Here is a 21,317-nt window from a genome sequence, read left to right as displayed (position 1 = left end):
TACCTAAAAAATTGTATAAGTTAACAGTTTAAATGTTTTTTTTTTATACATATTATTTTTCTTTTCTTTTTTGTTAGTGGCCAGTGTTGTTCATGTATTTTAAATTATTATCCTATTCTGTTGTAGTAAGTAATATTTTAAATATATAATATTATTGTATATATATTTATTATATATATGTACCTACTATTTATAAAAAATATACATAATATAAATTATAATGGTATACACTGTATGAACTGTTTATAATAAAAAATAAGTTTTTTCAGTATATAATAATTTATTTCTATAGATTCATCAGTTTGTTATTGTATATTGGTACTAAAATTTAGGTTAAATTGTCTTAACTTAATAAAAGTTATTGAATTTTTAACCTAGTATTGTTTATAATTCAACAAATCAGCGTGTTTTCATTGATTATAAAAAACTGACAAATTATTTCCAATTTTTACTATGAGTTGTATTTTATTTTTTAAATGATTTCCATTAGATTCTTAAGTGCTGTTTGTGGTTGTTGAAATTTGGTATGTGCTCAGCATATTTAAATTAACTGAAATAATTATTGTTCAAACATTTATGTTATTTTTAACCAAAATATATATTTCTTTTTTTAATGAAACTGGTATTTCATAGAAGTAACATGAAATGATGTATTATGTTCTATAAACAAACATATACACTAATGAAATAAAGTTGATATTCTAATTAATGTGATAGATATACAATATATAGTTATAAAAATTTTGATTATCTGATAGGTACTAGATTTATTAAGATGGGCTAACTACTTTAACTGAAGACAAAAATAGATAATAAAAAATGTACAATAGGAAAAATTGGTAAACATTTTATTGTTTGGTTGCTGAGTTTTCCAATTTTCATAGGGTATCCAAAATTCTATAATTAATTAACTTTAAAGTAAAATAAAAAAATATAAATATAATAGTTAACTAAATTTAGATAATTACTGATATATGTAAGTTTTAAACTATATCACCTACCATGTAGCCAAGGTCGGTCTAAACAGTATAATTAAAACAAATTTAATATTTATTTGTTATATATATTTCATGGGGGTCTTGAGCACTGCAGCACCTAATAGTTGCTGTGAGTTACCAACTATAATGACTTATAAGCAAGTGTGGTGTCTTTTTAATACAATTAGAAACGAATGTAGAAATAAAATTTATTATTATGAAAACAAATTACACACAATAATAAATGTATTTTCTTTAAAAAATTATAATATATTGTATGAATAAATTATGTAGGTCATTAATATATTTTAAAAAAATTGTAAGATAATTTTTTTTTAAACATGACAAAATAAATCATTCTTATTTACATTAATTTTAAGAATTGTGTAAATCACATAATATATGCTTAACCCTTAAATTTAAAAAACAAAGTGCATGTACTTAATTGTGGTGTTTACGAAAATATAATTTAATTTAAAAACACCTATGGTAATAGGAAATTAAGTACGATGATGTAGAAAGAAAAAATAAAAATAAAATATTTCATGAATCTTAAACAACACAGATTTTTATTAATAATGTAAACCTATCTACATTCATAAGAAAAAATGTGTATTTTAATAATAAGACAATAATAAAACCATAATTTTGTAAAAATATGATTAGATTTGTTTGTTTTATTCTTGCATACCAATAATTAATTAAAATCAATTCAAAAAAATACAATAATTAAAATATAACAATTATTTTTTTCTTCTTTTTTTTCTAACTAAATTAAAAATGAGTGATTTGTGATGTAATGTAAACTAAGCCTCATATTTATAAAAAAAAAATGTGATGATATAGATAAAAAATTGCCATCAATATAAAAAGATACACAAATTATCTATAAAACATATTAATAAGAAATTTATTTTGAATACAGTTTGTTTTGTACCTATATTAAGAATAATATTGAGGAACTTGCATGTGATAGTCAATGACTGGTGTATTAACTTTTAATTTATTATCTGTAATTATCAATTTTTTCCTCATTCTTTTTAGGTAATCAGAATCAGTACTAACTTGAGAGATATTTATTCATCTCCTCATCCACCAATCATCAGATCCTGGTAATTTATCACCTTGATTACCCTGTCCTTTCAAATTTCCAATCACTCCCATTACTGCTTTGTTTACTGCAGCTGCTACCATGTCTGAATTTATATTCTTATCATTTGCATAACTATTATTGACTGATTGATGCCCACTTCCTCGACTATATAGCCGGTCATAATATTCCTGATCATAATCCCAAATGTTATCTTGGCACCAGGCTTGTGGCTGGTTGGGTGATCGGTCTCTTCTCCTATCCTTAACTCTGTCTCTACTATCATAATCATTCCATTTGGGAGCCATTTCCTTTTTTGGTATAGCTTCTGTACATACTACGCTGCAATCTCCAACTTTATGATCTTTACCAATAACTTTTTGAGCTGATAAAGGATCAGTAAACGTCACAAATGCAAAACCTCTATGTGGCCTGGGTAAAAATAAATCTGATATTTCTCCAAATTTGATAAAATAATTTTTTAATGCTTCTTCGTCCACTTCTTCAGACACTTGACCAATAAATACCTTTCGCGGAACTTTATTTACATGTTTATCTTTACTATTTGGTATACGTACATCACACCACCGACCTTCAATGTTGTGTCGTTCAAGCATAACACGGACTTGAGACTTCTTGTGCTTAAACCTGACAAATCCATACCCTTTTGATTTACCATTAAGATCAGTCTTAATTTGAGTATATTCTACTTGACCAAATTTGGTGAAATATTTTTTCAAATCCTCTTCAGTTACCTTCCACGGTAAACCCAGTACAACCAAATCCATATCAGAAACACTGTTATCATCTTCAGCTTTATTATAATCATCAATTTCACTGTGCTTACGTTTTTCTGTAGGTGTATTACGAAAATTACACAAATACATACGATCTAACCAGCCATCTTCAGGAGGGTACAATTTGCCTTCATTGAGACGTACTATGCGTAACCTATTATTAACACGATACTTCAAACCAATAATCCCAGGATATTGTGCTTCTAAAGTAGATAATAGAAGACTGTTGTCGTCTTCTGTTGGCATATCAATGGGATCACTGTTTTCACTTGCTGATACTTGGACATACATGTCTAAGTCAAAAAACAAATAAAATAATTAAAATTTGACGCTTAAAAGTATACAAAATTAATTTTTCAAATAAAATACAATTATATCTATAGTGAATACAGAGAATTTTTTTTTAAATAAGACATATCTCAAAAATATTTAATATAAAACAGAGATATTCTGGTTTCTAATAACTCAACTAAATTTACCAAATCAATAACGAAAAATAGTCCAAATGGTAGTTGTTAATTAGATATTATGTAAGTATTAAGCTAAAAACTTTGATCAAAATATCAAAATGTGTCTTATTAAATAACTGAAAAATTCTCTTTGATAATTTTTATAGTTTTTAAATTATTTAAATATTTTTAATCACTTACCAAAATATGTGTAAATATACTATGATTGTTACAGATCTAAAGCGTAAAAATAATACAGTTAACAAGCAAACAGTGTAATAGTGTATAGTCTGTCAACCAAAATAATAATCTATGGTCAATAAATATTCGTGAAATAGGTATAAAAAAAATATATAAAATGTATGCACAATTATTGAAATATCGAAGATCGATTGTCGGTCGATTTATCTCGTTATTCGTTTGTAGTTGAATCAACGAAATTATAAATTGAAAAACAACAATTATTACAGGTAATGTTATTATTAATAATAGAAAACTAACGAAATACGGAAAGCTTTAGCGGCAGACGTTTTCGTAGGTACGATTTAAAGTTAATTATTATGGTTTTACGTTATCACGAAAGCCGACAGCCATATGCATTACGGCGGCGGCGGTAACAAAATAAGATAACGGTGATATTTTTCGCGTCGTCTAAGCGGCCACATTGACCGTTCCTATTTTCCAGCGGATCGTTTGCATAGATGCATAGAAAAAATATACATTAGCCGTTAGATTTTGTTAATCGACGACGCTAGATGAGTTTAGAATTCAAAATATCAGATTGTATCATAATATTGAATAGTATTGATGACTGACCAGTGATCATAACAGTGCCGCAACTATCGTGGCTAGTGCAGGTGCCAAGAGACGTTCCAGTGTCGGAGTCATTACTCATTGTCGTACCTGTGGGACTACCGATTTAATTTGAAATTAAAATACTATTACGATTTTACCGTGGTATTTAAGTAGCTAGTACTTACTAGAACCAGACTGAACAACGTGAAATTAGCTTACACCTATGCTCATAAAAATAAGTAGGCATTCAAGTACGGCGTTTTGTATAGGCTTTTTGGGTACAAGGCTGTCCGTTTTTCCCGTACCTTAACCATCATAGATATCAAGTGTTAACCTAGGACCTAGGTACCCTAATGGTTTTTAACTTGCCTCTGAATATTTATTAACAGTAGGGATTCCAGATTTATTTATTTTTTAAATATGGGACATTTTAAATTATACATATACCTGTAATTTATATTGGTGTTAATTTTGGGAAGGGGTGAGGAGACTTATGTTAGCAATTAAAATATCACAAAATTAAATATGCGATGTTTGTCATACAAATTTTTTGTAAACATTTGGTAGCTAAAATTAAATATTTTGGCCTTGATGTAACATTTAATTTTCCTCACAGTTACTAAATATATCATAAAACAAAGTTAAACCCAATCATAATCAAATAATATTTATTAATTATCATTTAATTTAAATAAAATGGTTTAGGTAAAAACCTGAATGATGTAAAAAAATTTAATTTTTAAAATAAGGTACATACGAGACAGACTATCCAAAATACGGGACATATAGAATGCCTAATTAACAGTTAATCCAATTTTTAGGCTAATGATTACAGTTGTGATTTGGCGATTAGACACTTGCATTTCAATGACACAAATTAATCACCAAGCAACATATCTATCATTATGATAATACTTATGATATGATTAGAAAAGATAGAATACATTTTATTTTTTTAAAACATAGAGATACCGACTATCTATCCATTTTTAAATTCAAGCAATGCGATTAACCATTATACTAAGACATGAGGCATAAAACATAATGTATGTAATTACATAACATAGTATTAATCGTCTTTATTTATTTATACAAAAAAGACTTGTGGTTAGGTAAAAAGGTAACCTACATAAAACATAAAATAATATTAAAATTTAATAATATAACAACAATATAAACTACATATTTCTGAATAGATATTATATATATTTTACAATTTTGCTATAGGTGTTAATTAGCAGAACTGCAAACTAATATTTTCAAATTTCCTCTTACTAATATTTACTAAAAAATATCAATTACAAAAATAAATAAATATTAAAATATTTTAATAAATTTATGAGATCCTTTTAGGTATAACTACCTATATTGTTTCAATTAAAAAAATAAGAATTATTCACAATAATGTAATATGAAAGATTCCAGTTTAAATAGAGTTGATACATATCATAATGCTTAATTTTATAATCATAAAATACAATAGAAAATATAAACCATTTTTAAAAATATCAAAATTATATGTATTATATTTAATTTTCTAAATTATTTTTGCTGCTTTGATTTTTTTTTGAACACATGTAGGAAAATTTGAAATATATTTTCTTGCACAAGTAGAGCAGAAAAACTTTGAATAAAATATACTGCATTCAGGTTTTATACAAACATCTTTGTCACACATAGAACATACCGATCCTAAGATTAAGAATTGCCTTTTACTGCGTGGAGAAAATGGATCTCTTGCTAAATAATAATCCACTTTTGTTCCCACGTTACGATTAAATGATACATGGTCATTGAAACAATCATATCGTTCTGTCAGATTACAGTTTTTGCAAATAAAAATTGGCCTCTCTTCAACCACTGCTTCTGTTCTAAAATTAAAAAATAAATGTATAATACATTTAGTTTATGAAAAAATTCAAAGTAAAAATATTTTTGTAAAGTTGTAGTAAAAAATATGATTTATATATATTTACAAAAATGTTAACTGATGACAATATTAAACATTAAATAAAAAAGAAAAATTATTGTCTCACTGGATCACTAATAATTTATACTAAAAGTTAAAGTATTCAAATTATAAATTAATAATATAGAAATATGTTAGTAGTGCTACAAATTTTTACTACTTTCTTTCTACATATTTTCATATTTTAACTATAGTAATCTATTACTATTTATAATTAAATGATAAATAATAAACTTGACAATAAAATATTGTATACGTTACACAAATTGATTCAATGTATTAACATTTAAAAATCAATTAAGCAGTAAATAGTATTTTTTAATAGATAATCTTTATACCTACTCAGTATTAACTATTTTTGTTTCTTCAGCTTTATTATCTGGAGTTTCAGTTTCATCAGAATCTTCATCACTTTTACTTCTTTTAATGTTTAGTTTTGTTTCTAGACTTACATTTAAAGGATGCTCTTGTTTAACAGACATTTTGAATTTCTATAAACATAATTAATTATCTTATTCTATATCAACAACAGTAATTTATATTAAAAAACACAGGATTTTTCTTTAAAAATGTAATTACTTATATTTACAAAGAAAAATGTTAGGTATGCTAGAGTTGTTAATAACAGAAAACTTGACAATTGCAGAATTATAATCTATATATGCACAGAATGTATAATTCAAACACTACTATTATAAAAGACTTTATAGCAACATTAATCAATCCTTAACACGATTAAAAATTGGAACTACAGTTCATGAATCACGGGTAAAGAAAAAATTGTGATAACAAAGCGTAGATATATAAACTTACAAAGTATTGTTTTGTGCCTAGTGAGTACTGAATAGTGATTCAACAAGAATTTCCATAGCACTGGTATTCAGTAATCTGTATTTCTATTTTCTGTGGTTAATGTAACATTGTCATAAAAATATAGAATATATTATAAAAACATTGAGTCTTTAGAGTTAATGACGACAGAATTTTAAATCAGCTCTACTGCTGTTTATGCAGAAAATAGAAGTGCAAATTACAATCTGTATTCTGTTCCTAGATTATACTTAAAAACTGCGTTAATGCGTTTATATAGTCGTTTAGAGTTTCGACCATTGAATATTATCATACTATCATAATAGTCATAATCACGGACTATCTTAGTCCGTGGTCATAATACCTATTGTTATTATTATAAATTTCAATATCAAATTCCAATGCTTTAATCACAGAATAGATAAGGTCTATAATCTTATCAATAATCGTAAACCATAATGTAATAATAAGTAGTTATAAATACAAAATACTTAAATACTTAAATATTAATTAATTAATACCGTACGCCGGTAAGATTCCAGAAACTCGGATACGCGATTGCTTTATATGAATTAATTTTTATGATTTTCAGAGTTCACCAACTACTGACTACTGAGTAGTAAGTAGTATTGAGTACTAACTATACTAGAATACTACCCTATTTGCGAAAATGATAAAATGAAAAGCGTAAAGCTGTAGATCAATCACCACCTTTTGACTACAAATTTGGAAAATGATTTCGAAAAATGGTATCGTTAGTGTTTATGGTTTTTTACTGGGCTTGTCAGTCTTATTTGTGTGGTTCTTACTCCAAAATAGCGTCTTGCTAGATACCTATGTGGACCGTACTGTTGTTAACCCATTTCATTTATTTATCGTGTATGCAGCTATTTCTAATGTCCTGGTACGTCTCATCAACAGAGGTATCACCTATAAAGTGAGTGTTGCAGTCACTGTATAGATTTCTGTGTTTTCAGCAATATGTAATTAAAAATATACCTATTCTAACATGTCTTCAAATCTTTCAGGTATGTGCCCAGGCTTTGTTCTTGGGTTTGGCCATGGCTGCGGGATTGTTGATCTCAATCCTAGCACCAGCTTCATGGAAGCCTTTTGGATGGTAATAAATGTCAATTAAAAAATTCAAATGTTACCATTAACCCGTTATGTTCACAGCAAACGCAATTGTATTTATAATGATACATTGTACTCAATTTTAAAATGTTTGCATGCATTTCAAACAACACATTTGAAATAGTAAAGGAATTTACCAAGACATAATTGATTATTATTTAACACTGAGACAAAAACTATAAAATAATGAAATAGAACTGTGAGACACATTAGAAAGGATTACATTAATTTAAAATGTTATTTCTTACTCATCATAAAATTAATTAGACATTCAACTTGATGTTAGTTGTGTATATAATTATTAAAATGCAGAACACATTTTGGAAGTTAATTTTGTGTAACTTGTATTAAACAAATAATTAAGAGAAAACCTTATTCCTATGTATTTTACCTGCTGTATAAATGTTTAATCTATCAAATTTACTTTCAGTATGATCAATCTTAAGTTGTTAGCTTTAATAATAAAATAAAGTAACTTATTAATATATTTTTTATTATTATTGAAAAAGCTTAATTTACAATTTATAAAAAATATGGCATAATAAATAAATAGTATACAAATATAATATGAAGTTGACTTGAATAACTTAGAGAGAGAATTGTTTAGCTACAGTACTTTTATTTTTATTTTTTTATATATATACATATATAAGAGTATTCTTGGACATTTTTTTAGGTCTTCTCAGTGGATTGTTAGGATTGGTGATTGATGACATGTGATAGATTTATTGGGTTTTGGTTTGAGTAGATTTTGGAATGAAATCTCCTCTAATGATGGATTGCTACTTTGTTAACTATTGGAATTTGCAGGTTGATCGTTATGTTATACTCTGTTCCAAATAAGATGACTTATGTGCAAACTACTGAATTATATTTGGTTTGCATCCAAGTAGATCGTTTGCCACTGCTCGCATTGCAAAACCAGTCGTTGCGTCGTGTTGTTTAACAGATGTTTTTGTGTGCAACTCGTTTGCCATGCCCACCTTTCGCGAACGCAATTCATCTTATTTGGAACAGAGTATAGAACATTGTTGGTTATACTCCGATGATTTATCTAAGATATAAGGATTGAGATGTTGGATTGGTCTTATGTTTGAGGGTTTAGTCTATATAACATATATCAAATTTTTCTTTATTAAAATCTAAATTGTTTGGTATAAATATAATAAGCTATGTATAGTTTTTATCTACCATATTATTTGATTTATACAAATATTTTTAACTATCATTATGAGCCAACAATTTTATAATAAAAACTCTCATTATCTATATAATCATTACAAAAACTTGTTAAAATTTAAGTTCTATCATTTTTTTTTTAATTGTCTTATATTTAATAAATAAATCAAAATATTTTATGCTTCTTTTTAATCAAATTTGTTTAATTTCTTTTACATACAGGTACATATGTGTGATGGCCATATTTCATTACTCCGAGTTCCTCAGCATAGCCGTATGTAATCCTAAAACTCTAACGTCTTCATCGTTTATGTTGAATCACAGTATCGCATATGGTATAGCTGCCACAACCAGTTGGCTGGAATATATACTGTGGCATTACTTCTTAAGTGGTAATAAAGCCTTAAGACATTAGAATGTCTTCATAATTTTTGTTATTAATAAGTTTAAAAGTAAGAAGATTTTCTTTTTTTAGTTATCCATATAGCAATAATAGTTTTAAAATTATTGGAAATAAAAAAAATTTATGATTCAGGCTAAAATTTAGCTAATTTAGATATAGATACTATAAGTCTAAACAAATAATAATATTATGTTTTTATTTTCTTAGATATGAAAACAATTCATGAAATTAGTTACTTTGGACTTGTTATGTGCGCTTTTGGTGAAACGTTGAGAAAATGTGCCATATGGACTGCTAGAGATAACTTCACGCATTTAGTGCAACAAGAAAAAGCACAGACACATACACTGGTCACTCATGGTGTGTACTCGTGGTTCAGACATCCTAGTTATGTTGGATGGTTTTACTGGTCCATTGGCACACAGGTAATGTATACAAAAACAATCGTCAATGTTAAAACATGTAGACTAAATAGTTTTATTATACTTTTTAGATCGTCATGATCAATCCTGTTTGCGTGGTAGCGTATGCTTTGGCCAGCTGGAAATTCTTCAAGGATAGAATTTACTACGAAGAAATCACGCTTTTGAATTTCTTTGGAGAAGACTACATTTCATATCAAGAAAAAGTCGGAATTGGCTTACCATTCATCAAGGGATTTGTAGTGATGCGTGACAATGAATAAGAAACAAATGTTAACTGTTATGCAATTCCTATTAAGTGATTGAAAATAAACATCACAAAAACATATTAGACAACCATGTAAAGTTGTTTCAATTTTGTTTCACTTTCACGCATAATAAATTAACCAAGTGCATACAAATATGTATATAATATATTTAAAGTATAAAAATATAAAGTAGTACAAAAGTTTATTGTAAAATTACTTTTGTATAAAATAAGCGATTAAAAATAGCATTTATACTTATATATGTATATATATTTTTCATAACATGTGTTTTGATAATAATAATAATAAAGGTTTAATCTTATTTTATAATTTGATTTTCATTCATATAAAATAAGAGTCAAGTAGAAACAGGAACTTATACAGGTAATAATGAAAAAAAAAAAAAAAATATTAAGAGATTTAAAAATATTGGTCAGGAAATAAATGAAGTCTTACAATATACATATTTGGCAAGTTTTTTATATCCCAAGTTAAATAAAAACATTTAGTTAGTAAATAATAAATAATTCATTTCCCGGAACAAAAAAAAAGTAAAATAAAAAACGTTATTCAAAATATATTTTAAATATTGCGTTGGGATAAGTAGTTTGGCACGTTGTATACTGCTGATCTTACACTAAGATACTACTATTATTTATAGTTGCCATCATATTATCGATAATACCACTGGCCGCTTTGACTATATCCCAATTGGTATTTTCCAAAGCGTTCAAGCACACACTGTGCTTGATATTGACATAGCCCCCGGCCTCCAGAGCTGCTTCCAATTTGGCCAATTTTATCGCGTGGTGTACATCCCAACCAGTAGCTCTTAACTTGTCCAAACATTGTTCGCCGGACACCTGCGATAAGAAAAATAAATATCGCGGAAATCAACAATATGATATCGTTCATTATGTTAAAGCACAAAATTAATACATACTTTGGTCCCAAGAACTTTGATCATTATTCTGACTTCATCGCAGTCCAGGCCCCGGCTATGTTCCGGTCGACTCTCAACATCAGCACCTTTGTCAAACGTTTTTTTCTGTTCACAGTTCTCCTCATCGTCACAGCCAGGTTCATACATTACCGGGAAAGTGTGCATTTGCCGTTCGGCGACCGGTGATTCAACGGCGCCCAAGTGGTCCAGAGCGTCTAATTCTAAGGCGATTCTCTCGTCAAAACTCACTTCAGGAGTACTAAAAAATACAAATTAAAAAAAAAAAACGCGAAAATCAATACAGTTATATCAAACTATTTTCATCTCAGACGTTCTTGTCTGGTTTCCGTGGCTATCATTAAACTAGGTACTTACTTCATTAATTATAGATTTTAGTACTGAGATATCAATTAACCTGATCTAACTTATCGCTAAATTATACTTCCATAACAACTATTAAATACCTACATACACGAGACATCGAGACAACACACACACACACACATACACACATACGCATCTTAAAACAGTTAAGACAAGAAAACATCATGTTGCTTACGTTCTTTTAAAATCTGGATTTCACATTTAATGAGATGAAGACGACGATAGTGACATTAGTAATTTTAGCTATTATCCTAACCTAATCATTTTAATAAATTTAACAGTACTCCAACTAAAACTTCTTTAAATTCAATATCTCAGTTTATTTGTTTAAATCTTATTGCATATAGCCAATTATTCATCCATTTCATCTTCATGTTTTCAAACACTTTTGGAAATAATATTAATCAAATAACTCCAACTTTCTTGTTCAATTCAGTGGTTTGGTATTGAATTTAGAATCCTAATAAGACATAAACCTAAATATTTAGTAGGTAGCAAGTTTCTTGCGCCAAACCTGTTAATAAATTTTCAAGTGACAATTATCAACTAAATACCACAATAAATCTAGATTTCATAACAATATCCACTTACATATATTTTTAATGAAAATATTATTAATTCAAAAACAGAAATTAAAAACCTATTAACAAAAAATGAATAACAACGTAACAGACAAATATACGACATGTAATGTGATTTTACTTCCGGCTGCGAATCGAACAAGGTCTAAAACTTGTGGTAGTAGACAACATTTATACAAATTAACCGTTTGCATAGACACGGAAATCACCGCATCTTTAATGCTGACAATTCATGTTTATAGAAATCACACCAAAAGTGATGAATTGCGTTAAGTTAATTACGAAAAATGGTGGTTCAGACTTAAAATAATTCGATATTTATCAATGGAATTATTATTTTTAATCATATAGAATTTTTTTTTAAATGCACAGATGAAAAATCGGTGAGGAACCTTAGAAGTCTATTGGGTAAGAACTAGCTAAAATTATATTAAGTTTATATAGCAAAAATACATTTTATTGAGTGATAAATATCTAGTTGTTTATAAATTTGATAAAGACTTTGTAAAACATTTAACTAAAAATGAAAAAAATATTTAAAAAAAACTATCACAAAATAATAATTACAATTAAAATAAAACTGAAAAAATTAAAAACTATTATTAATCTAGAAGACGTTACACCACATTGCTAAGTGTAGCCGCAAGTTGAACGAGGTCTCTAGAGATGAATTTTGTAGTATTTAAAATATATACATACGAATTCACATTGATGAATAATAGTATGAACAATATCTTTTTATCAGTTCTAAATGGAAATGAAAACCCAATTAGGTTAGGTAAAAACTTAGCAGTATTCCACAATTATAATTTAAATGTATTCCTACAAATTTTGAAAGTTATAAGAAATATAGTAGATTTAAGTTTTATAACCATTCGACGTTAAATTTTAATAATAAACATAAATTAAACTCAAATGTAAAACAAATTATTATCACTCAAAATTTTGTTCCCTTCATACTTCATTAAAAAACTACCTAATGACATAGGAGCTTGATGAGTTACACAAAATGAGCAAAATAAACAAGAACGATCAAAAATGAGTTATTTTTCTTTTGACAAAAATGAGCAAGTTAAATACGTTTTATAAGATTAAAATAATCTAAATATTAAAAGACAAGAAACAATTTTAAGACTATACTAAATTTGAAAAATTTAATTGCAATCTTTTTAACGATTACGAAATAATAAATAATAAAATAAATTGCGAGTTTACGAGTAAATTTCGATAAAAGTGTAAACACTTACATCTGATCTTGGAAATGATTTCTTTCTACAACATCATTTTTGTTTTCCAAATCTGAAACCATCGTCGTGCAAGCTCCTAGACATGTCGAACCACCACTGCTGGAGTTTGGCATGACCAATGGATACTTCCTCTGGTGTCTTGGTTTCAACGCCGTCATTTGCTGTACGGCTCTCGGATCTTTAGGTGGTAACGGTATGATGTTACAGTCTATAAATTAAAATGAATAACGTATGAGGTAGAAGAATAATCTGAAATATAAAAATATCATCAAGACTCACTTGAATCATTTTCGATATCTTCTGATGGTACGGTGTTGCCAGACTGCAAAGTTCTGTATAATACAATTATATATTACAATATATTTCCGCTAATAAATAGTAATAATTAATAATAAACATAAACAGTCCAATTTCAGTTAATAGCAATAAACATTTCCAAGGCGTAGAGAAGCGACAACTCTTATAACCCGTTGGGATAAAGAAAAAACTCCCTTGAACCAAATTATTTAGTGCCTATAAAATCAAGCACAAATAATCTATCCAGATATGTAAAACGCGTACCCAAAAACTATTTTCCCTACTTCTAGATATCTAAAACTATAGTTTATAATATTCTCCTCCTTAACCTCACTCGAAATCTTCATTCATGTACTTGTATCGAATATATTTAAATGTTTTTTGAGTTATAGTAGATAAGATTTTGTAAAAAAAAAAACAAATTGGAGCCAGATTGATCTCGTTCAACGACCGAATTCTCCATGTCTCTACGTAGATTTATGGAGCTAATATTATTATATAACTATGAAAAATTGATTATATTTACCCATTGTCATTCTTGTTTAGCCTGAATTTCGGTTTAGCCACTGGAGTTATGGATTTTTTTAGTATTTTCAACGAGTTTGTAACGCCACCGTCTATTGCGGTAGTAGGTTTTTCGATAAGACCATTATATGCTTGTTTAGCTTCTTCGGTTAAACATCCCTATGCAAGCATGAGTGTAGGAAACCAGGAAGATGATAGAAGGATAAATAGGAAGCAAAAAAATAAACAAATAAATAAAAACAAAAAAATAAAACTAAAAACTGAAAAACGGCGTTAAAAAAAATATATAATTTACAAAAAAAACTATTTTACTAACTAAAATATATTTAATGTGTATAAAACTATAAAATAATTCTGAGCATTAAATAAATAACTATAATAATAGTTATTGATAAACAAGCCAACAGCAAAATTACAGTTTCTAATTATAAAAAGTTTCATTTTATAAAGCTACTAAATAATATTATATATTTATAAACATTGTTAAAATTACAAATCACATGTTATCTTTATAAATTAGGTTGAGATTTGTACTACTAATAATTTTAAAAGTTACGATTACAAAGAATATATTTTGTTTTAACCTTTTAGTGCTAGTTTTTTTTTACATGCGTGCATGTGCATATGAATAAAATTGAGCATTTATTTTTCATGCATCAGTAAAATTAAACAAAATATTTTAATATGCATTATTTCTCAATTCGATATTTCATCAGAGCAGTAAATAAATTATATCACCTACAAATTAGTAATAATTACGCCTTAAAGTATATTGTGTTAACAGTTAATGTCAGTTTAATACGTCCAAAACAAACTTTTAATAGAAAATTATTAAAATCACCAAATCTGTTTTGTATTTTCACGTTGTTTTATTTTTAATGTTTAATAATTGTTTTACAAGCAATTACTTAATTTTTATTGTATCTTTCTTAATGTAAAAAAAAAATTTAGATCATAAACTAAAAATGTATTAGTTTCGATTAAAATTTATAATATAAAAGACACAATATTATCTATGACTTTTAAATAAAAGTAACAAGCTAGAAATTTTGTTCTAAAACATTTAAATTTCACTTTACAAGTAGGTATAGCATTTCTGGTAAAATACATAACATTATAACTGCACCATCTGTGTATAATATCGTCAGTATCTATAAGCATCATATTATTATACAAACAAAGTGTGTGTTTGAGCCCATGTGTGTATATTTCGTTAAACAATTTCAGAATTATTTTCCAGAAAAAGGCGCAGCAACAAATGCTACATAGCAGAGAAATAACTATGATCATTATTAACAGGTCTAACGATATATGTATCAAAATATTATGATTTACAGCTGGTTTAGTATTAAACTATATACAGCGAATGCAGTTTTAAACACATGAAAACCTATTATTTTGTTTACTACATAACTATCAAAAATATAAAAACACAAAAAGTAAAGGTAAAAATTTGTTGTTTTTATTTTAATTTTTGTGAAATATTGGATGTATGTCGTGTATATAATATACACACTAGTATTTAATTAAAGAAAAATAAATTGAAATAATAAGGGAAAAATTTTTTTAACAGAAAAATCATAATTTATTAGTGTTATTACTTATTGAAGTAAAACAATAATATCAAGATAATATCACTAAAAATCAACTACTTGCACTGAAACTATACTACTATTTGTTATTAGGTACTATTAATATACAACATCTACTATTAACTAACTTACTACAAAATATTATAAACAATTACAAATACTACTACTCAGAGTTCAGCAGTCTCGTCATCGATCAAACAGACATTTACAGGAACTTTGTTTAAGACATCATTGGAAATATATAATATGCTACTCTCGGAATCCGACAAACTTCGTCTCAGTTTATCACATTTTTTGCTATTGGGGAGCGTATTTGCTCGAAACGTCTCGGCGTTATTTGTTTTATTTCTTAGTTTAGGTGAACTGGGGCATGAATACTGTTCGCCAACTAACGTTTCTGTAGAATCGACATTGGATCGTTCAATAGTCTTCAATGAATTACAAGAAATGTAATCAAGTGAACCTATACTGGGAGAGGCCTTGGTTAATAACTCTCTAGACCGCGCAAAATAGAATTCTGTGGACGCCTTATCCCACAAAGGCAAACGAAATGGTGCGGTGTCCAATAAAGATTCGGCGCTGATAAATGACGAAAATGAATGCAAACTACTACAAGACTACAAGCGATGAATATAAACGTATCGGAAGGAATAAAACGGGGGAAATATATTTTATTTATATATTAGTATTGTAACCGCAGTTAGGAGCACATATACAAATAGTTCCTATTAATTTCTTACCTGAATGTCCGGAATGGAAGCAGCTTCGTCAGTGAACGTCTTTGCTTCGTGTTTTTGAGTTTTCGTAAGAGATCCAATTGGAGGTGGAAATTTGAACATAAATTTACGTTTATTTGGCGATGACGGAGATTCAGGTATCTGGTGATTTGGTTGTTCTATATCAGATCCCATAGAGCGACTGGCCATTTCATTAGCCATTGCAATAGCAGAATCAAGACTCTTTTCGTCAGAAGCAGATATTGGTTTGACCTTAAGTAATATTTGTATATTATAGCATATTACAAAACTTTGATTATTCTTTTAGTAAAGAGTGAATATATCTTAAAATTTTAGTCTTTAAATTATTTTATCTTGCATTTTACCGTAGCTTGTTTCTTTTTTGACTTTGAATTTACAGCAGCAGCAATAGTAGCGGCAATTTCTCGTAATTCATTTCTGTGATTTGTATCCAAAGGATCAAGTGGAGACCTTGGTGGAGATACAGCATAGTTACTAACTCCATTAGTACTTATAGTTCTAAACATAGTTTCCATTTCTTCAACAAGACTTGGCCCGAAGTCAAAAGTTTTCTAAAATAATAACTACTGATGAAAAATTTGAACTTTTTTTGTACAAATAATTAATTATTTAAATCTTAGGAAACTGAAATCGTTAATATTACACATCATAACATACTTTTATCTTTTATAACAAAATAAATAATATTCATAGAGTTAAACTTAACATTTTTTTCAAAATACTTACTTCAAACCTAGGACTTTCAGCAACAGTATCTTCATCACTAATTTCATGGTATTCATGGTCAGTTAAAATTTTTGACAACTTATTTTTATCTAACCAGGTTGTTAAGTCCACTACTAATTATAATAAAAATAATAATTATTATATTGCAATTACTACAATCATAAGTGAATACCATTTTTTTTGCTTTCTGGTTTATCACCATAAAGTAAAGGAGCACGATCCGAACAAGCCTTAATTGAAGTTGGTGAATCACTAACACTAGCACAGTCTTCTTGTGGTTTATATGGAGCAACAACTTGATGTGGTAAATGATTATACTAAATAAGATATGAAATAATACATGAATAATTTTAAATTACAAAAAGAAATATTATTTTTATAGTATTAACTATTAATTACTTTTGGCGCATTTGTACTCATGAATTCAATATCTCCAAAATATGCACCATCTAGACCTACATGTCCCATATGTTTAACATCACCTTGAGGACAAGATATCATATCGATCCTTAGACGACTTCGTCGGGATGTATACTTTGAGTCTGTAATATAATTTAAATGCATATGAATAAATAGTAAATACCTATGTAAACTTATAATTTATTAGTTACCATTTCTAGTGAATTCAGAGTTTCTGTTAGATGGTAAATTTGAACCTAAATAAGCCACAGTATTAGAAGGATTGAAAAAACCAGTTTTTCCATTGCACAATACACCTTTCCATAAGGTGGGAACACCAGGCCTACATAATAAAAAAATCATATTATTGATAAATCATTTTTATTGATTATTTATTTAAATTTATAATATATTTACGATTTATCGAGTACTGTTATAACTTCTCCAATAGTGTATTGCAGCATATCTCTTTTTTTATCTTCAAAATTAATAACAGTTTGCACTTGCTCAGGTTTACACTAATGTTATAAACATTACATAAATATTACTGGTGATCAAAAATAACGTCTAGCACCAACCACTAATAGTACTTACATCAAGTAAAATTAATACCAAATCAGAAAATTTAGGTCTTTTAGCAGTATCATGTTGCCAACATTTGGTCATAACATTGAAATATTCTTTTGGGCAGCAATCAGGCTGCTCTAATCTCTGAATTATAAAAATGTATAATATCACAAATTAAAAATATCAAGTTTTTAAAGCTAAAACTACCTGAAAATTGGGTTCATCAATAGCCTCAAGTATCTGTTGTCCTGTGAGTGCTGCCCAAGGCTGAAAACCATAACTGAACATTTCCCATAAAGTAACACCATATGCCCATACATCAGAAGATGAAGTAAAACGTAAATAACTTATACACTCAGGTGCACACCTACATCAAACATAAGCATAAAATGTGCTTAAGAACTAATTCAAATACTGTACATTGGTCATAAACAATTCAAAATATTTTTACCAGGCAATTGGTAATTTTAAATTCACATTAAAATTTGTTTGATAATAGTCTTTACCAGCACCAAGTGCCCGTGATAATCCAAAATCTGATATTTTCACCTTGTTCTTTGTAAACACTAATATGTTTCTAGCAGCTAAATCTCTAAAAAAGTAAAAAAAAAATAATATTTGATTGAAAAATCCAACGTTAGAATAAAATACCTGTGTATTAATCTTTTGGTTTCCAAATAATGCATTCCATTACATATTTGTACAGCAAAATCACATAATGACATTACTGGAAAACTTGCACGGAGTGACGGTTCTTTTAAACATTCCAAAAGAGATCTTAAAGGTGCTAACTCTGTTACCTAAAAATTAAATCACATAGTTTTAATAATAATTAGATACTTAATTCTTAAACAGTTTATAAAAACAAAAGTCAGTCATTACTAGCATTAAGGCATCAGTATCCAAAACTACTCCGTACAATCGTACAATATGTTCATTATCAATGCTGTGCATAATGGCTGCTTCTTTTAAAAACTCTACAGGATTATTTTGCATACGTTCTCGGCTCAGACATTTTATGGCAACTTGAATCTAATAAAAAAAATGTTCATAATGAATAACTATGAAAAAAAAAAATATCATTTATTTAAAACTAACCCTGTCTCCTTCATTAGTCCAAACACCTTGCTGGACTACACCAAATTCACCTACACCTAACTCCTTGTTAATAGTTATGGAATCAGCTGGAATAATATGTTTGTTGGGAACACGAGCTGGTGCACGTTTTTCATAAATAGGCTTCAGTGTATCTTGCGAACCAGAACTATCACTCCACTGTTCTTTATTATCTTTTGAAGAAATTAACTAAAAATTTGATATACATATTAATATGTATAATATAATGACAAAACAAAATTATAGTAAATGTTTACTTTTTTAAACTTTGAAAAATAATTTTGTGGATAATGCTTTTGGAAATACTTTTTCAAGCGTCTGATCTCTGGCTTTGTCATGCCTATCTGATACAGGTCATTCTCGGTAACAAACTTCACTTGAGGAACATTTGTTACCTAAAAACAAATGACTATTAATAAAAATGTTCAACTAGTACTACAATTAAGTAGTAGTTTGTCAAAACTTGCCTTCAAATCGTTCTTGATCTCTGAATAGTACTGATGAAGTTCTGCTTCCAGCAGGAACTCATATAGATCAATGACTTTTGACATTGTACCTGCCACTATTGAATCCAAAACACCTAAATCAAGTTAATTAAACACTTATTTTAGAAAATTATACTAAGTACACATAAGTAACAAGTATTTTTGTAGCAATTAAACATGGATGGCTATTTTTATTTTATATCAATAGTTTCCTAGAGGCATCAAGTAACAAAAATAAGGCAGGTATTTTAATTGAAAATATTAAAAATTTTTAAGGTCCTGAATGAAGGGGTTAATAAATTAGTAAATGTAATACATACATATTATAAAAAATAATATATACCTATCATATATAGTCTACAATATTAAGTATTCAATAGATGATGGTATTTAACATACTTTTAATTCCAACGTTTGAAGCAACTTTTTTTTTACATTTGCATCACCTTATATTTTAGCTAAGCCTTCTATTTAATTTTCTATACTCCTAAGTACCTACCCAAATGTGAATTTCTGAAGAAATCGTACAATATGGTGCAAAGAAGACGTCAATAAACTGATAATCAGCTGGAAGGGTAGGTGTTACGACGATCTATTCATTGTACGGCAGAGTCTGGATCCGATGAGATATTCGTAATATTATTGAAAAATTATCCGGTAATTATGTCTCTAGAATAATCATTTTTCATTGAAAACTTAACGTCAGTCAGTCATTTTCCGATTGCTGCAGACTTCTCCAGTCTTAAACTTATTAATAAACTCTTAAAATTGTGTAAAAAAAAATATTATAAATACCCAAATTGAACAATGCACAATTAACTAATGTATATATTTTATAAAAACATCTAACAACTACACGCTCCTATCGACTACGACTGAAGTAACCAGTAGTGCACACTATTGCACTAGCCACTAATGACTACAGACTACTGGACTCTAAATACTAAAGCAATCGGCAGTCAGCAGTAAGATTCAATGTTTTGTGTTTACTACTTGAATTAGTACCATCGAGGCACGGCGCTCGGAGTCGGCGCATTCGACAATCATTTCTACTACAATAATAATAATAATAATAATAACAATAATAATTGTAAGAAAAAAAAACAAAAACTTATCAGAAGTAATACCAACACAACTGCGCTTCAATTCTGATGACATTAGCTGATAATATAATAAAATAAAATAGACGTACGTCGTTCATTTCAAGTCCCTTAAAATATAAGGGGCTTTAGTTAGGCAATTCTAACGTAAGTCTCTAGGTGAAAAAATAAATTAACAAAGTTTTGAATTTAATTCACAAAGCATGTCGACAATTTATTTGTTGATTCATTCATTTTAGTGATTGGGAAATTATTCGTTAGCTATTAAACTGTGGATATAAGATGAAACATAACTTGCTGTAAGTAACCTTAAACCTACTCGTA

At 27.9% G+C, this 21,317-nt stretch overlaps 4 protein-coding genes across 8 annotated transcripts; 1 reads left to right on the top strand and 3 right to left on the bottom strand.

Moving 5' to 3' along the window:
* Nucleotides 1-1,875: 1,875 nt before the first annotated feature.
* On the bottom strand, nucleotides 1,876-3,878 carry LOC112600926 (TAR DNA-binding protein 43-like). The gene is made up of 3 exons (XM_025348279.1): nucleotides 3,682-3,878; nucleotides 3,515-3,603; nucleotides 1,876-3,157 (listed from the first exon to the last, which is right to left on the bottom strand). The coding sequence occupies exon 3, from the start codon at nucleotides 3,153-3,155 to the stop codon at nucleotides 2,058-2,060; it is 1,098 nt and encodes a 365-aa protein (XP_025204064.1). The 5' UTR covers nucleotides 3,156-3,157; nucleotides 3,515-3,603; nucleotides 3,682-3,878; the 3' UTR covers nucleotides 1,876-2,057.
* A 1,767-nt stretch (nucleotides 3,879-5,645) lies between these two features.
* LOC112600971 (cysteine-rich DPF motif domain-containing protein 1) lies at nucleotides 5,646-7,214 on the bottom strand. Its single transcript, XM_025348342.1, has 3 exons — nucleotides 6,891-7,214; nucleotides 6,420-6,568; nucleotides 5,646-5,979 (listed from the first exon to the last, which is right to left on the bottom strand). Exons 2-3 carry the CDS (start codon nucleotides 6,557-6,559, stop codon nucleotides 5,646-5,648), a joined length of 474 nt encoding a protein of 157 aa, XP_025204127.1. The 5' UTR covers nucleotides 6,560-6,568; nucleotides 6,891-7,214.
* Nucleotides 7,215-7,349: 135 nt separating this feature from the next.
* Nucleotides 7,350-10,364, top strand: LOC112600970 (protein-S-isoprenylcysteine O-methyltransferase). 2 transcript variants are annotated; one of them, XM_025348340.1, is made up of 6 exons: nucleotides 7,363-7,417; nucleotides 7,480-7,824; nucleotides 7,916-8,007; nucleotides 9,423-9,592; nucleotides 9,811-10,028; nucleotides 10,097-10,364. In XM_025348340.1, exons 2-6 carry the CDS (start codon nucleotides 7,621-7,623, stop codon nucleotides 10,286-10,288), a joined length of 876 nt encoding a protein of 291 aa, XP_025204125.1. In that variant the 5' UTR covers nucleotides 7,363-7,417; nucleotides 7,480-7,620; the 3' UTR covers nucleotides 10,289-10,364. The 2 variants fall into 2 exon arrangements, with proteins under 2 accessions (XP_025204124.1, XP_025204125.1); XM_025348339.1 differs by having other exon boundaries at nucleotides 7,350-7,824.
* Nucleotides 10,365-10,790: 426 nt separating this feature from the next.
* Nucleotides 10,791-20,932, bottom strand: LOC112600888 (activated Cdc42 kinase-like). Of its 4 annotated transcripts, none has more exons than XM_025348211.1 (21): nucleotides 20,393-20,927; nucleotides 19,876-19,988; nucleotides 19,666-19,803; nucleotides 19,391-19,597; nucleotides 19,175-19,324; nucleotides 18,944-19,092; nucleotides 18,744-18,884; nucleotides 18,500-18,659; nucleotides 18,320-18,436; nucleotides 18,143-18,243; nucleotides 17,938-18,068; nucleotides 17,726-17,868; nucleotides 17,499-17,643; nucleotides 17,327-17,439; nucleotides 16,945-17,151; nucleotides 16,583-16,831; nucleotides 14,252-14,409; nucleotides 13,708-13,760; nucleotides 13,429-13,636; nucleotides 11,217-11,475; nucleotides 10,791-11,136 (listed from the first exon to the last, which is right to left on the bottom strand). In XM_025348211.1, exons 2-21 carry the CDS (start codon nucleotides 19,957-19,959, stop codon nucleotides 10,906-10,908), a joined length of 3,144 nt encoding a protein of 1,047 aa, XP_025203996.1. In that variant the 5' UTR covers nucleotides 19,960-19,988; nucleotides 20,393-20,927; the 3' UTR covers nucleotides 10,791-10,905. The 4 variants fall into 4 exon arrangements, with proteins under 4 accessions (XP_025203996.1, XP_025203999.1, XP_025203997.1 ...); XM_025348214.1 differs by having other exon boundaries at nucleotides 17,327-17,436; XM_025348212.1 differs by lacking the exon at nucleotides 20,393-20,927 and adding an exon at nucleotides 20,293-20,354.
* Between the last annotated feature and the right edge of the window lie 385 nt (nucleotides 20,933-21,317).

Source organism: Melanaphis sacchari, unplaced genomic scaffold (assembly GCF_002803265.2).
Source record: "Melanaphis sacchari strain LSU unplaced genomic scaffold, SCAv2.0 Contig73_pilon_pilon, whole genome shotgun sequence".
NCBI classification, from domain to species: domain Eukaryota; kingdom Metazoa; phylum Arthropoda; class Insecta; order Hemiptera; family Aphididae; genus Melanaphis; species Melanaphis sacchari.
The sequence above is the reverse complement of the archived record's forward strand: the minus strand, read 5'-3'. Positions and strand labels throughout refer to the sequence as shown.